The sequence below is a fragment of the Schistocerca cancellata genome, chromosome 3, assembly GCF_023864275.1.
Source record: "Schistocerca cancellata isolate TAMUIC-IGC-003103 chromosome 3, iqSchCanc2.1, whole genome shotgun sequence".
Classification (NCBI taxonomy): Eukaryota; Metazoa; Arthropoda; class Insecta; order Orthoptera; family Acrididae; genus Schistocerca; species Schistocerca cancellata.
In genome coordinates, this window is record NC_064628.1 from 575,315,434 (window position 1) to 575,332,018 (window position 16,585).

The 16,585-nt window shown below is 40.8% G+C and overlaps 1 protein-coding gene across 1 annotated transcript in view; it reads right to left on the bottom strand.

Annotated features, from left to right (window-relative positions):
- Positions 1 to 2,000: 2,000 nt before the first annotated feature.
- The window catches only part of LOC126175423 (equilibrative nucleoside transporter 4), a 176,084-nt gene continuing 161,499 nt past the window's right edge, over positions 2,001 to 16,585 (bottom strand). The window contains exon 10 of the mRNA XM_049922222.1: positions 2,001 to 5,157. Within this exon, the coding sequence (XP_049778179.1) occupies positions 4,769 to 5,157 (389 nt within the window). The 3' untranslated portion in view covers positions 2,001 to 4,768. The remainder of the gene's footprint in view (positions 5,158 to 16,585) is intronic.

Genomic DNA, 16,585 nt, shown 5'->3' on the forward strand with positions numbered 1-16,585 from the left:
CAATGGGTGCTCCAACAGTGGCTGAGAAGAATTGGTAATGTTTCAAAGAAATGGGAAGTCCTGTATAACACAAAGTTAAATATCACTTCACAGTCAGGTGTTTTCTAACAGATATTGGTTTCTAAACATAGTCCCTTTCTTTACTAACTTTAGACATGATCAGGAGGTAAAATGTTACAAGGTCCATTATAGTGGTGACACACAAGCAAAAAGTTGTATGCTTAGATCACTGTAAGTGACACAAAATGTTCCTACATTGGTGATAAGGGAAATGTTAAGCATTATGATTCCTTACACCTTAACTCTGTCTTATTGCCCTCTGAGTGAAAGAGATTACAGTTACAAAAATAACACTAATAACCAGTACTGATTTTCTGGAGAAATGGTTAGAGGTCTCTGTGTAACCTGTTGCCAATTCCTAAATTTTACAAATTATTGCCACAAGAAATTATAACATACATAATCAACAATATTTACAGAATGAGGCCCACATATGAATGGCACATTTTGTGCACATTTAGTTTCATTTCCTCTCTTTTGCCTACTTTCACCTCCTCTTCCAGTTTCATCTTCATCTTCATCATCATCATCATCATCTCAGCTATTTCATCTTTTTATTCAAACAACAGAAACTCCAGATAGGAATATCAACTATGTAGGAAAAGACAGATTGCTACTTACCATAAAGAAGACACGTCAAGTTGCAGACAGGCACAATTAAAAGACACACACATAAAGCTTTTGGCCACAGTTTTCATCAGTTAAACACACACACACACACACACACACACACACACACACACACACACACACGACAACCAACTCCAGCATCTCAGGCCTGAATTTTATGTGTGTGTGTGTGTGTGTGTGTGTGTGTGTGTGTGTGTGTGTGTGTGTGTGTGTGTGTGTTACTGATAAGGACTGGCCAAAAGCTTTATGTGAGTGTCCTTTAATTGTGCCCATCTGCAACGTGACGTGTTTTCTTTAAGATCAGTAGCAATCTGTCTTTTTCTACACTGTTCATCTTTTTAATCACTGGGGATGAGAAATACTGCATAATCTTACAATCCATTTTGACTCTGCACCTCTTAATAGAATTCTAAACTTTCCCTTAATCTGTTCAATACTGAATACAAAAGAGAACAAACAGTATTACGACATCACTGCATAACAACAAAAGCAGTGCCTTCTTGAAATGTCTTTTAAAATGTGACTGCATAAGACTATTAGTTATTTCTTTGACATTCACATGTTGAATGATTTCAGTAATATTGTACAGTTCAATATTTTAACCATTTTTCAAAAAAGGCTGTGAGATTGGCTGCCATGACCCTTAAAGGAATATGAAGATACCATTTACAAATGCCCCAGATATTAACAAAATCTAATATCATTACCTGCTTTTGGTAATAATGACATTGATGTATGATTTTTCCGCCTTTAATATAAATAAAAATGTAGCTTTCTTTTATTCAAAAAGTTAAAGTGTATGCATTCTCAAGTATGCCCCCAAAACCTCAGCACTGCTAGTACCTAATTTCACCACTGAGTGCTCTAAGATTTATTGTACTATAAGTGCAGTTGCCACCAGAAAGATCGCGGGAGGCGCACATTGGCACGGCACGTCACGGACGGTAGTTGCCGCAAGGAGAGTCCCGTCCACCAGAGGGCACGCGAGAATTCGGACGCGACCTCTGCCGGCATAACAACAACAACAACAACAACAACAACTCCAGTAGCACAGGCCGGGCCCAATCAGTTAACATTGGGCATGCCTAGGACACAGCCCGATCTACGCTAAGTGAAGTGCGACGTAAACGTGAACAGTGTTACTACAATATGTATAGTAGGAGCATTATAACTAATGACAACAATACCACATTATTTTAAAAGGTGTCATGGACACAATTACCTGAAATTGACAGGCAAAATACTATAGTTTTTTCCATTTGACCTTACATCACAATATAATACTTGTCACTGACAAATATTTCTACTAATTAAGTGCAATTCATTTACTTTATTGCCCATTGCATTACATATTTATATATATGTGTATGTATCTTTGGCTTGGTTGTACTTTCATTAGCTGTTCAAAATGTTACACAATTTAATGCTGAAGAAGATTCACTTAAATTTTTAGCTAGAGACACACAATGGTTTTTATGTATATTAACTATGTGACAAAGCAAATACATGATCACTACAATTACTGTACATATACATCACCAAGAACATGGTATTATTTAGTGCTTTGTTGATGCAAAAAGAGAGCCATGTTGTTGACAGAAAACAGAGTTACATTTGTTTTAAACATGTTGACATGGCTCTTTTCATGATATGGTAAAGATTTACAGTATATCAAGCAGATACAAACCAGACATATCAGACTAAGAAGCAGCATATTTTATACATCTGACACCATCAAAAAAGCACACATTTGGTTCATTCATGATGAAATGCTTCACTAATATATAAAAAATAAATTAAACTAGATTTTCAAAATATACTGTGTGGGTCAATTTTAACCTATTTACATCTAGTTCTGCATAAATACAACAATGTTAATGACACAAATAGTAATAGTAGTAGTAGTAGTAGTAGTAGTAGTAGTAGTTAATGATGATGGTGGTTGTGATGATGATGATAACATTAACTGATATGAGTAATGACAAATGAAAGGTAACAGACAGCTGCAAATACATGTTCACTACAATTACTGTACATGTACATCACCAAGAACAGGGTATTATTTAGTGTAGAGATATTCAACATTACATATGAGAAACTGGGCATAATTAAATATTTATGTTAGTCAACAACAGAAACTGGTACAAAGTGGAGACCAACCTATACGTATTCTGTAATGATGATACTGTACATCTAAAAATTTAGTCCATAAATGGATAAAATAATGCATACAAGTTTAGCAAGAAATGAAGCCAGTCACAAAAATATATGTTGGTAAATTTTTAATAGGGGAAAAAGGAACAAAAAGTTGCAAACTACCCATCTTTAACAATTTAAATTCAGTTTATTATCAATTTTCATATTGAAATTCAAACAAGTAGCTTTCTCTGTTGGCATTAGTCAATATTTTTCAATAGTAATATTTGTGTTATCTCAATAGTCATGTGAGAACTATAAAAACAGAAGAATAAAATATAAATCACCACTGTGTCATGTACTATGACAAAAAGGCACAACAAAATACATTTACTGACACATATCTTTTACTAATTTTTTGTCAGAGCTAACCTCACAGACTTATTACAAGCAGTAAAAAATTTCTAACACTGGACAAAGAGAGAGGTGACATAGTCTTCCCTATGCATATACACAATATAAAGACAGACAAAATAGTCTGGTTTTCTTTAATTAGACACTAACTTAAAGCAGTAACAGTGAAATGCTTACAAAATATCAGGGTATGTGAAAGGCTGTTTTGCCACTTCTTGTACACCATTCTTAAGTGAGGGTCTTGAATCATTTCTTCTCTGACAACTTTGCAATATTCAACTTCTTCTTCTCTCTCTCTCTCTCTTTTTTTTTTTTTTTCCACTTCATTATTAATGGTAGAGGCAATCTAATTTTTCAATATCTGTGGATATTAAAACTTTTAGTGGCACATTCTGATTTATTTCTTGCTATGTTTCTGCTCAGTACTTCATCATTATTATTTATAAAGTCTTTAACTTCATGTCTAAAAATAAATTTCCAATGTTCTGTCTAAAGGTACAAACCTATATTAATTTTTGTACTGAAAATGCCTTTGTGACAATAGTTGAAGAATTTATAAGAGAAGGACCAACAGAGAAAAACTGTTTTTAGTCAGGTTTGCTAACTTCTGAGACACATGAAGAATACCTCCCACTCTTCCATATCTCTCTCTCTCTCTCTCTCTCTCTCTCTCTCTCTCTCTCTCTCTCTCTCTCTCTCTCTCTCTCACACACACACACACACACACACACACACACACACACACACACACACACACACACACACACACACACACAGGCAGAAAGAGAGAGAGAGAGAGAGAGAGAGAGAGAGAGAGATTGGCAGCCTAGACACAAATGGATGGATTCCAAAATATTAAATACCTGAAAAAATGCTCTGCTCATAAGACTTCTTGTGCTAGATGTTAAACTTATTTTTTACTCATAAACCACAATAAATCAAAAAATTAAAATAAAAGTAAAAAAAATAAAAATACAATTACAGCTATGTAAATGGCAGGCAGCAGAACTCCTGTTTACAATTAATTAAATGTACCATATTCTGTCTGTACCTAATAACTTGGGTACTACACCAACTGAATGTTGGACATATATACAAAACATAACCTTTTGGACTGAACACTGTACTTTTGTAATGATAAAAGTGTTCTAAATTTATATTGCAAAAATAAAAGGATTCATCAAAACATAGTAATTTTGTTCTTCTTTTCTGCTTTGTACAGTACTTTAATGCCAACAATAACTTGAGAGACTGAACTAATTCCATATAATGCACATTTTAAAAATCTGAAAGGAAACATTACTCAACATATATCAAACTGCTGCAATATTTCTATTGTATATCTTTCAAATAAGAAATCAATATCAGCACATCAACTAATATGCATGTAAACCTGGAAAAGTGAGATAATGATAGGAAGACAAAAAATATGATCAGTCTCTCTCAAAAAACTGCAGTTTGGACACACTATTAATACACATTAGTTATCATGCTAGACAACCCTTGCTTTTGGAGCATGAAGAATAAACTAGAAAGGCTCTAAAGATGTTGAAAATCCTGTTGACACATTTCCATAGTTCAGAACAGGTGACTCAGATGTAGGCATATTTACTACCTGAGAAACAGAGGCTATTACAGTACTAGTAACGGTAGCTAGCAAAAGAGTACTGACATTTGCTGCTGAAGATTCAGTGGCACCGGCAACAGAGGACAAGAGTGTTGTTGGAACTGTGCTTGTAATATTATGGTTTGCTTTAGTGACACTTGACACCAGTGTTGCTCTTGATCTGTTCTGATAATGAGTGTGAATTTTACATCCATTGCCTGGTAGTGGTGGCCCTATTATTGCATCAAGTAGATAGGCAACAAGTGAGCCTGCAGTCAGTCCAATGTTGTACGATAAAGTCATGATATTACCTGTAAGAAAACAAGATAATAATAATAATAATAATAATAATAATAATAATAATAATTTTCAACTGATTTATGAGTGAATAACTTAATTTGTAATTAAAGTAAGGGAGGAGAAGGGATGATGGATCTGAGGGGAAGCATGGAGAAGGCAGCTGCATTTACGATGACTTGTGTCTTTTATTATTATGGCAGAAATTATTGAGAATTTATAAAGAAACATTCCAGTGTGAGCTGAATACATTTATCATGAACATTACTGAATAAGGTATTTATTGTCACCTCTGCTCCTACATTTTCCTCTTAGTAGCTGATTAGTTTCACTTCTCTAACTGTATTCTACTGCACATGATACCATTTTACATCTCCTTCAAAGACTTCACTAGTTTTTAATAAGTTCTTTATGTTTTGAGATACACTAACATTAGCAGAGATAATGTTGGTTAGCAACTGCCTGTGAGGTTTTCACTACATTTTTAACAGTTAAAGTTGGTACACAGTGAAACTGTGATGTTATGAATCAACCTCATATTATTTTCTTTTAGCTTTCAACCCTTCATTGTTCACCTGTTTTGATTTTAGGTAAACTGAAACTCCTTCTTTCAATGTTCCTGTGATCTCCGAATGTCATTTCTGTTACATGTTCTGTTAGAAAGGTCTTTCCTTTTATGAAATACTGCTTCATTCATTTTTTACTAATATCTAATTAGTGTGACATGTTTCGGCAGCATGCTGCCATCATCAGGTGGATTCCAGTTACATGTATGTTACATAAATCTGAAGTGTGATTAGGTTCATTTTCTGTGTGTGCCAGAGAGGTTGCTCACAGAACTTCTTGAACTAGTACTCGACTACAATTATTTTACATTTACTTATAAAACTTCCATGCAGCATAAAGGTCTCACAACAGGTTCAAGTATAGCAGACACAGTTGCCAATATATATTAACCACCCTTAGCAAAAAAAACTCTAACAATAAAATCAAGCTCTATGGATAAAATTTCCATACATATTATAAAAATGGGTGTGCGTATATTCCACATCCCCTCCTAAACCACTGGACTGATTTCAACCAAACTTCGTACACAGAACCCTTACTATCAGGCAACAATTGCTGTGGGGTTCAGAACACCTTACAGTTCTACACATACATCTACATTTTGCAGACTACCATGAGGTGCATTGCAGAGGGTACATCCCACTGTACCGCTTATTAGGATTGCTTCCTGTTCCATTCACGTATGGACCACAGGAAGAATGATTGTTTGAATGAATCTGTGTGTGCAGTAATTATTCTAATCTTATCCTCACAATTCCTATGTGAGCAATACATAAGGGGTTGTAATACACTCATGAGCAAAAGAAACAGAGCACCTTGAATGACAAGAGATAGGGCGTTCATATTCACAGGATATGTACTTAAGTACGTTCAACAGAAATGATGAGCATTTCAGTCATCTCAGTTCAGCATGTGTCCTATTGCCTGGTAGTCACAGGGTCCACCATAGACCCTGATAACATGTGTGATGGCATTGATGTGTATGAGGTGCGAATGGCGTCCTGTGGTATAGCCATCTATGCTGCATTCACCTGGTTCCAAAGTTCATCTGTGGTGATTAGCTTTCAAAAGGTTGACATCCTGTGACACCAAGAGCACACACGTTCACGCAGTAACATGTGGTCGTGCATTACCTTCCTGAAAAATTGTGTCTGGGGTGTTGTGCAGAAAGGGCACGGCTACAAGTCACAGGATGTCATTCACGTAGCCCACACTGTCACATTGACCTGGACATGCACCAACTGTGATTTGTTGTTGTACTTAATAGCACCACACACTATAAGACCTTGAGCTGGTGCTGTATGTCTTGTGCAAATGCAGTCACTGTGATATCACTTGCCCTGTCTGCGGCGAACCAAAACACAGCCATCATTTTCAAACAAACAGAACCTAGGTTCATTCAAAAACACTATCCAGTGGCATTCCTGGCCCCAATGACGTTATTGCCTTCTAGTGTGTTTCTGCACATTCGTCAAATGTAGGTGGAGAAGTAGACGATGCACACATAACCCATGTCGTAATAAGTGGTGATGGACTGTCAACTCTGATAGTGTACAATGTGTTCCACTGTTTCACTGTTGTGTCAGAGCCGAAGAGACGCAGGTCTGTCCTGTAATGGCAGATGAGGTGTTGATCTTCTCAGGGGGTGGTCTGGATGGTGTGACCTGATCCATCTCATTGTGTTTTATGGCTGTCCTTGAATCATTCCACACACACTTGTTGGACTGCCAAAACCCTTCATCCCACATGAGCAGCAATCTCCCAGACGGATGCATCACATTCTCTAATGCCAATAATGTGCCCTCTTTCAAACTCACTGATCTGACCGTAAGGTTCGTGCATATGTCTGTGAGACACCCTGCATGTCCGATCAACACACACTGATCCATTACCTTTGGTTAATAATGACAATGAGAGGCACAGGCACATTTTACCAGTAGGTAGTGTTGTGTTGCAATATCAATGCTGACCTTGAATCCGCTGGCTGACATGTTTTAAATGCTAATCATTTTGACATGTTTTAAATGCTAATCATTTCTGCAGAAAATACTAATACACATGTTCTGTGAATATGAACATCCTATCTCTAGTTGTTCAAGGTATTCTGTTTTATCTGAAAATGAACACATAATTTAAAGCCAGTTCTCAAAACTTTGTTAATAGACTTTCTCTGGATAGTTAATAGACTTTCTCTGGAATCTTCAAGATTCTTCCAGTTCTGTTCCTTCAGTATCTCTGTGACACTCTCTCACAGATTAAACAAACCTGTGACAGTTTTTGCTGCCCTTATATGTTTATGTTCAATATCCCATTTTAGTCCTATCTGGCATGCATCCCACACACTTGAGTCTCCTTTGTAGACTGATTGCACTTTCCCAGTATTCTACTAATGAACCAAAGTCTACCACCTGCTTTACCCACGACTGAAACTATGTGATCATTCCATTTCATATCCCTACAAACTGTTACACCCACATATTTGTATGAGTTGGCCAATTCCAACAGTGACTCACTGATATTATAGTCATGGGATACTACATTTTTTTTTCGTTTTGTGATTACAATATTTTACATTTCTGAACATTTAGAGAAAGCTGCCAATCTCTGCATCACGAAATCTTATCAAGATCTGACCGAATATTTATGCAGCTTCTTTCAGATAGTACTTCATTAAAGATAACTGCATCATCTGCAAAAAGCCTGATTTTGCTGTTAATATTGTCTGCAAGGTCATTAATATACAACATGAACAGTAAGGGGCACAAGACACTTTCCTGGGGCACACCCATAGTTACTTCTACACCTGATGATGACTCTCCATCCAAGATGACATGTTGCATCCTACCTATCAAAAACTCCTCAATCCAGTCACAAATTTCACTTGATACCCCATATGCTCCTACTTTTGACAATACGTGTAGGTGTGATACTGAATCAAATGCTTTACGGTGTAGAGGGGATGTTAGACGAGGATTGGCTGTCAGGATGTGCCGTATTGAAACTCGTACAAGTTTCCCAAGTGATTTATTATTTCCAGCTACAGTGCCCCCGTTCCTCTTGGTCTGCGTCACCGGGTCCCACAATGTTGAGGACACCACTTCGCTGTCTGCGAAACAGCTTGGAACAGAATGGCTACCTCAGCGACCCGTGCTATTCCCAGCAGTGTGTCAGCCTTGTACGGCTGCAGAGTTGTGATGATGTCAGGCTGCACCGGCAGTCGACTCAGCACTCTCCGTCCATGTTGCTTCGGCACTGCTCGCAGGGTGGCCTGCTGCGCGCTTCTTCGCTGGCATGGCTAGGATCGCGGCGACAAGCTCAAGCAATCCGGCGTCCGAATCGGCGGTCCTCGCCTCGGGATGCCTCTGGCGTGTGTTGGGAGCCAACAAGACTGCCTGCAGTAACAAGCCATGGCGTGGCCTGCCGCTGGCTGGCTGCAGATCCTGCACTGGCCTCGAACCAATGACCTATCATGGACTGGAACACTGGTGCCCCACATGCTGCTGCATGTAGCCGGTGGTATGACACGCCCCGCTGTCCAGGAGAGCTGTCACACTTGAATGCCTTGTTAGTGAACCGGCGCCTATTTATACGTAGCTGTGCCCCTCTATTTTGCTAATGCACTGCTCTGAGTCATGTATTCATAACACCTGAGTTGGGCCAGTGGGCCCCTTATGCCTGTAACTTGCACCATGCACACCGCTGTGTTTACTGTTTTCAGTGGGTCTATGGCCCTGTGGCCTCCATTCTACTTCATAACCACTGGTAGCGTGACTTACTGTCAACAGGCCCGTGCCTGGCTGTAACTTGTGAGCTCAGAAATATTGCACCGAAGCTAACCTTTTCCCATCTTAACCGGTGGTGCCACTACATTATTCCCCCCTTCAGAAAGACCCGGTCCCCAGGTTGACCTCTAACTACTCTTAAACCTGTTTGGGTCGGCACATACTTATGACATATTTACTACTACTATTAGAAAACTTAGATGTGGTCCAGTCCTCTTAAACACACGACATGAGACAAAACGTAAAAACTCCTTACTGGATGACCACCCCACTTAATGCTTGATCAAGCTCTTACCTACCTGTCTTATGCCCTCAGTATCAAATCCACTGGGATCTGGCCTACCGTCGGTTCCCTCTTGGAATTGGATCTTCGCCTGATCAGAATGAAAACAACAGAGGTGCCCAAAATGATCGTTACTTGGCATTGCCTTTCCCTATATTGAGCAACATGCTGCACAAGCTGTTCTGGTAATATGCGCCCCTCTTGTTCAGAAATGAACTGGTTTATGGATCTCAACAGACCTGACTCCAGGATTTGATTTAACAAGGTCAGATTCTGCCTTGGCAAAAACTCTAAAGTTGCTTCTGGCCAGTACAGCTGTGGCTGTGTAACATTCAAGTGCATGACTCCTGAAATTGATGCTGGCAGATGGAAGGTTGGTGTTATTATGTTACACTTAGTTCCATTGATTAAAATTCTGCTCCCCTCGAGCTCTATATGTTTTGCTTCGGCAAATACTCCCTGCTCAAAACAACTTGCTACTACTATAGATTTTTTGTAGGTGGAGAAGATCCAGTTCATCCCAACCCATTGCAAGTTCAATTTTGGCTCCCTGATGTCCCTTGCACAGTAAATTTCTTCCTTCCTGGCCAAAAATAGCTGCACCATGCATGTGTCCGGATTGGTGCTTATCACCCTGGCTGGACATACCTTCCTTCTATGGCAGCTCCGTAATTCCTCCCTTGTCATCTCGGCGTACCGGCTGCTAACTGCCGAGATCAGCAATACCTCCTCAGTTTTTACTTCTACAAACTTGCTCAATGCTCCTCTTTTCAGTGACCTGAGGACAGGGATCACCATCAGCGTTCTTCCCTCCTCATAAAGACTGCTGCCCCTAGAAGGCTCACAGTACTCAAAAACACATACAACATATGAAAATACAATGCCTAATTAATCTACGCAAACCCACTGATACATAAAAAAACTGCAAATACTCCACTACTTTCTCGATCGCAAAGCATACGGTACAGCATGCTGTACTCTTATCTTTCTGGTTTTCTCTGTGCTGAACACCTCTCTGCACTCTCTCTTTCTTCCTCTTTCCTTCCTGTGACATGTCTGGAATCACATCGGGGCAACCCTTAAATGGCCACAACCGCCCAATGTGTACTATCGGTGTTCTAGTTGGCAGATGAAGCTTAAAATTAATGGGGGATGTGGTTTCAACTACTTGATATGGCCCTTGGTAACTCATGACGAACTTCTTTGTTTTCCCTTTTGACGTATAGGGGCTGGATAGCATTACCCACTGCCCTCCTCTATACTGCAGTAAACTTCCTTTCCGCTTCACTGCATCTTCCTGCCTATCCAAAGCCTTCATATTCGCCTTTTGTACCTGTTTCCAAACACCCTGAATTGTTCTGACGAACTGATGTACAGATTCACTGGTCCTTCCTTTCTGTAGCTTCATTACATCAAAAGGGTGACTGCATTTTTTGCCCGTACACTACCTCATACGGAGACAAACCAGTATTGGTATGGACTTTTACATTGTACGCACATACAATATGTTTCAAATACTCGTCCCACTGACAGCGATGGGAATCCACATAAAAACTCAGCATCTTCCTGATTGTTCTATGTACCCATTCTGTCCTTCCGTTTGCCTGTGGATGCAATGCACTTGTCCTCGACTCCTTTATGTTCAACAATTTACACAGTTCCTTCATTAAATCTGACATGAAGTTGGCCACTTGGTCAGTAATTATTGTCTCCGGAACACCAAACTTCAAAATCCAGTTATTTACTAATGCTTGCGCGACCATTGCTGCCTGTTGTTTTGGCACAGCCACCATCTCCACATACCTCGAAAAATGGTCTATTATTGTCAGAACGAATCTGTTCCCCGATGGTGTTCGACTGAAAGATCCTTAGACATCGATCCCCAGCATAGGGAATGGACATGTCGCTTCCAGCAATCGTTGTAGCTGTATCTGTTTCACGCTCAAATCTGCTCTCTGCGCAAATGGTATACAGTTCTTGACAAACTGATCCACATCCACTCTTCCTACCTCTCCACCAATACCTCTCCGCCACTCTCCTATTCATTGCTCTATACCCGCCATGACCAGATAACATGTGATCATGTGCTTCCTTTAAAACCTTATCTCTCAGTTTCACAGGCACTACTACCCTTGGCCCTAACTCTGTTTCCCTGCACAGAAGACCATCGTACATATTAAATTGTGGCTCTGTTCGATACAGTTTACAATCATTGTCAGTGTCCTGTAATTCTTGCCATACTGCTAGGTCACAACCTATGACTTCTACTTTTGCCACCTTTCTACTCAGTGCATCCCCATTACCGTGCTTCTTCCCTGGCTTGTGCACCACCTCGTAGTCGAATTCACTAAGCCTCACAGCCCACCTAGCGAGTCTAGTGGACGGATCCTTAAAATCTCAACAACCACTTCGACGCAGGATGATCTTGTCACTACCCAAAATCTTCTCCCATATAAATAACATTTAAAATATGTGATTCCATACATTACACTAAGCATCTCCCTCTCAGCTGTTGAGTAATTCCTCTCTGCTGCGTTCAACTGCCTAGATGCATAGGCTACAGGATGTTCTTTCCCATCAATTTCCTGACTTAGAACACACCCTAGTGCTCGAACAAATTCCTTTACAAAACCTGGAAACACAAGAACCTGACTCGATGTTAACACTTCTTTCAGTTTGTCAAACGCTTTCTGACAATCTTCTGTCCACTCAAATTTCACACCCTTCCTTAACAATCGCTTCAATGGCTGTGCTAAATCTGTAAAACCCTTCATGAACTTTCAATAGAAATTGCAAATTCTGACGAATGATTGCACTTCCTTAACAGTTTTCGGCTCCCAAAAATCCCTTACAGCCTGTACCAACCTCAGAGCTGTTCGCACTCCATCCTTACTGATGATATACCCTAAATATTTCACATCTTCCAATGCAAAATGACACTTCTCCAGGCTCAACATCAATTAAGCTGCTCTTAACCTCATAAAGACTTCCCTTAACAGCTGCTCCATACTACTTGAAAACACTATAATGTCATCCAAATAGACAAGACACTGCTGTGGTTTCAAGCCCTCAACACACTGTCTAGCAACCTCTGAAACATTGCTGGAGTGTTTTTCAAACCGAATGGCATACTGATGTACTGGTAATGGCCTCCAGGAGTAGAGAAAGCAGTTTCTGGGTGATCCTCTGGAGCCACCTGTAACTGATGATAAACACTTGTCAAATCCATTGTAGAAACGTACTGGCACTATCCTAGGTGATTCAAAGTCTCCAATATATTTGGAATGGGGTACGCGTAATGGGGTAATGTCTTATTATTGAGGTATCAGTAGTCACAACAGAACCTGTATTTCTTAGTTCCATCCATAGATTTTTTAGGCACAACGACAATGCCCACTCCCCAGAAACTATTACTATGCTTTATAATGCCGTCCGCAAGCTGTTGAGCAATGAAATCCTCAAAAATCAGCTGCAAATACCTCGGTATTCTGTATGGTTTACGGTAAACAGGTGCTTTGTTCCCTGTTGGTATCCTATGTTGAACTAATGGGGTTGCTGCTAACGGCCCTCACAGAAAAAACAAATCCTTAAATTCCCACAACAATTCTTCCATATGCTCTTTTTCTCCTCCTTTCAAATGCTTAATTTTGTCACGCAATGCAGTTCTATAGGCAGTTAGTGGTTAATCGCTTCACCTACCTCTCGAACGCCAGTCTTCGTCATTTGGTACATCAAAATTTGCTTCTAAAACTACTTTTATCAAATTCGCGTCTACAGCGCTAAAATTATCCACGTTCATGGGGATTACTCGTCCATCGTTTCCCTCTTGTATGTGTACAATACTATGTTTCATAAAACAACCTAATGGATCCAAAAATTTACCATCCTCCAATGGTTCATTAACACATACTGTACCCACAGGTAGAATTGACTCTACACTTACCCAAAGCGACTTCCTGGTGCCACTAGACACACACGCATGTGAAGAAAGTCTTAATGCTAATGTACGCAGTTCAATTGGTTTGTTCATTACATTGAACACCCCTCGTGACAGTGACAACAGTTTACCTAGCTGAAATAACATTCCACCCAGTTCCACAGTTTGTTGTCCAAGGTCAATTTTGGCATGATGTTGATGCAAGAAATCTAATCCTAAGATCATGTCATAGCCCTCACTTACCCATGGTACTACCTCCATGCATGCATCAAATCAGACTTTCCCCATGCGAAGGTCAACTGTCATTGACCCCAAAGGTGTTACCTCCTTATCTTGCACTCCACACAACCTATAACATGATGGGTCTAACTTCCTTCATCCCATTTAACTCTTAGTGCCACTGACACTTGTGCCCCTGTGTCCAACAAAATCTTAAACTTTTTAGTTCCTATGGATCCTACCAACAAACATTCCACCTCTGCATATGTATTTGTAGCAATGAAATTAAACGGGAGCTCCCTTAGGTGAGTCTTGGGCCCCCTCTGCTGTTTAATGATTGTCCACCTCGACTGACTCCACTTCTCCATCCTTCATGCTGCTGATTTCCACCACTTCCTCTATTCCCCCGTGACTGGGTACATTGCCTCTGCACATGTCCGGTATGACAACACACATTTTATACCCGCTGTAAACACTGCTTGTCTATCACATACCCCTGTTGCCATGTCTAATTCATCACTTTGAACTGACAGCTGAATGGCCGAATACAAATCTTTCGGAGTCCCTTCATGCACTTTCTGTGACATATGCACTGGTAACCCCTCAAAAACACATCAAGTGCCCTTTGCTTGGCCTCCTACAATGGAACACCATTTGCTTCATTGCTCTGGCCCAACTCATTAAGTATACTCATTAATTTCTCTTATCCTGTCTGCAAATTTCTCTACCATCTCCCCCCACCTCTTCATCATTGTACTTAACTTCTGCCTGAAGTACCGAGCACTAGTCTGTTTCTTGTACCTCTGTAAAACCCCCTCCTTCAACTGCTTAAACTGTCCCGCCTTCCTCAAGGCCTCAGAATACCTTACATATGTCTTCACTTCACCCGTTAATATAATCTTGACTACATGTAACAATTGTTCATCAGACCAACCATTCATCACAACTGAAGTTTCCAAGTCCTCCACAAATCAACGCACATCCTCAGATGCCTTGCCAGAAAACGGAATAATCAAACTCGCAGCGGCTGGATCAATCTCCTGCTGCGGCACCCTAGGCAAAAATGACTGATCCTTTGAAGTTTCCCGCTCACTTCTAGCTGTTAATTCACTTCTCAACTGCATATTGTCCGCTGTCAATTGTGCTACCTTTTCCAACAAAATCCGTACCACTTCTGGTTCTGACACACCTTGCGTCCCTGACTCTGCTATATTGTTGCTTTCGTTCCCAGTTAGTCCTAAAACAAAACATTTAAGTACAAGAATAACCTGACTTACTACAGCTCCGTATCATCATACTCAATATCATTATACACCAATACAAAAGTACTCAAATGCCACGAAAGACATCATCTTACAGCCCCAAACATAATAACACTTATTCTGACAAAAAAAATATGCCTATGCAAAACATCTAAAAAGGCCTGCCAGGAGCCATACAAAAAATGGTCAACACTCACCACATTTTGTGACTGTAATTCAGGTGGTGGGCTCGAATGTCGTACTGTACAGACAATGCCCACTATTTTGACAGCAAATGTAGAGGGGCTGTTGGACGAGGATGGTCTGTCAGGATGCGCTGTATTGAAACTTGTCCAAGTTTCCCAAGTGATTTATTATTTCCAGCTTCAGTGCACCCGTTCCACTTGGTCTGAGTCACCAGGTCCTGCAATGCTGAGGACACCACTTTGCTGTCTGCGAAATGGCTTGGCATGGAATGGCTGCCTCAGCGACCCATGTAATGCCCTGTGGTGTGTCGGTGTTGTACGGCCGCGGAGTTGTGACGACGTCACGCTGTGCCGGCAGTCAACTCAGCACTCTCCGTCCCTGTTGCCTCAGCGCTGCTTGCAAGGTGCCCCGCTGCGTGCTTCTTCACTGGCGTGGCTACAATCACAGCGACAACAAGCGCTCACAATCCGGTGTCCAAATCTGTGGCCCTCACCTCAGGAAGCCTCCAGCGTGTGTTGGGAGTCAACAAGACTGCCCGCAATAGTGAGCCATGGCGTGGCCCGCCACTGGCTGTCTGCAGACCCAGCATTGGCCTCAGAGGGCCGAACCAACAACCTATCGTGGATTGGAACGATGGCACCCCATCTGCTGCTACGTGTAGCCGGTGGTGTGACATGCCCTGCCATCCAGGAGAGCTGTCACACTTGAATGCCTTGTTAGTGAGCCAGTGCCTATTTATACGTGGCTGTTTTGTTAAATCGCCACTCCGAGTCATGTGGTCATAACACCTGGGTTGGGCTAGTGGGCCCCTTCTGCCTGTAACTTGCGCCATGCACACTGCTGTGTTTACTCTTTTCAGCGGGTCTATGGCCCTGTTGTCTCCATTCTACTTCGCAACCGCTGGTAGCATAACTCCTGTCAACAGGCCCGCAGCTGGCTGTAACTTGTGCGCTCAGAAATATTGCACCAATGCTAACCTTTTCCCATCTTAACCAGTGGTGCTGCTACAACAGAAATCAAGAAATACAGCATCTACCCAATTGCCTTGATCCAAAACTTTCAGCATGTCGTGTGAGAAAAGTGCAAGTTGGGTTTCACACGATCAATGTTTTTGAAATCCATGCTGATTGGCATTCTGTCCAAGATACCTCATTATGTTTGAGCTCAGTATATGTTCTAAGATTCTACCACAAATTGATGTCAAGG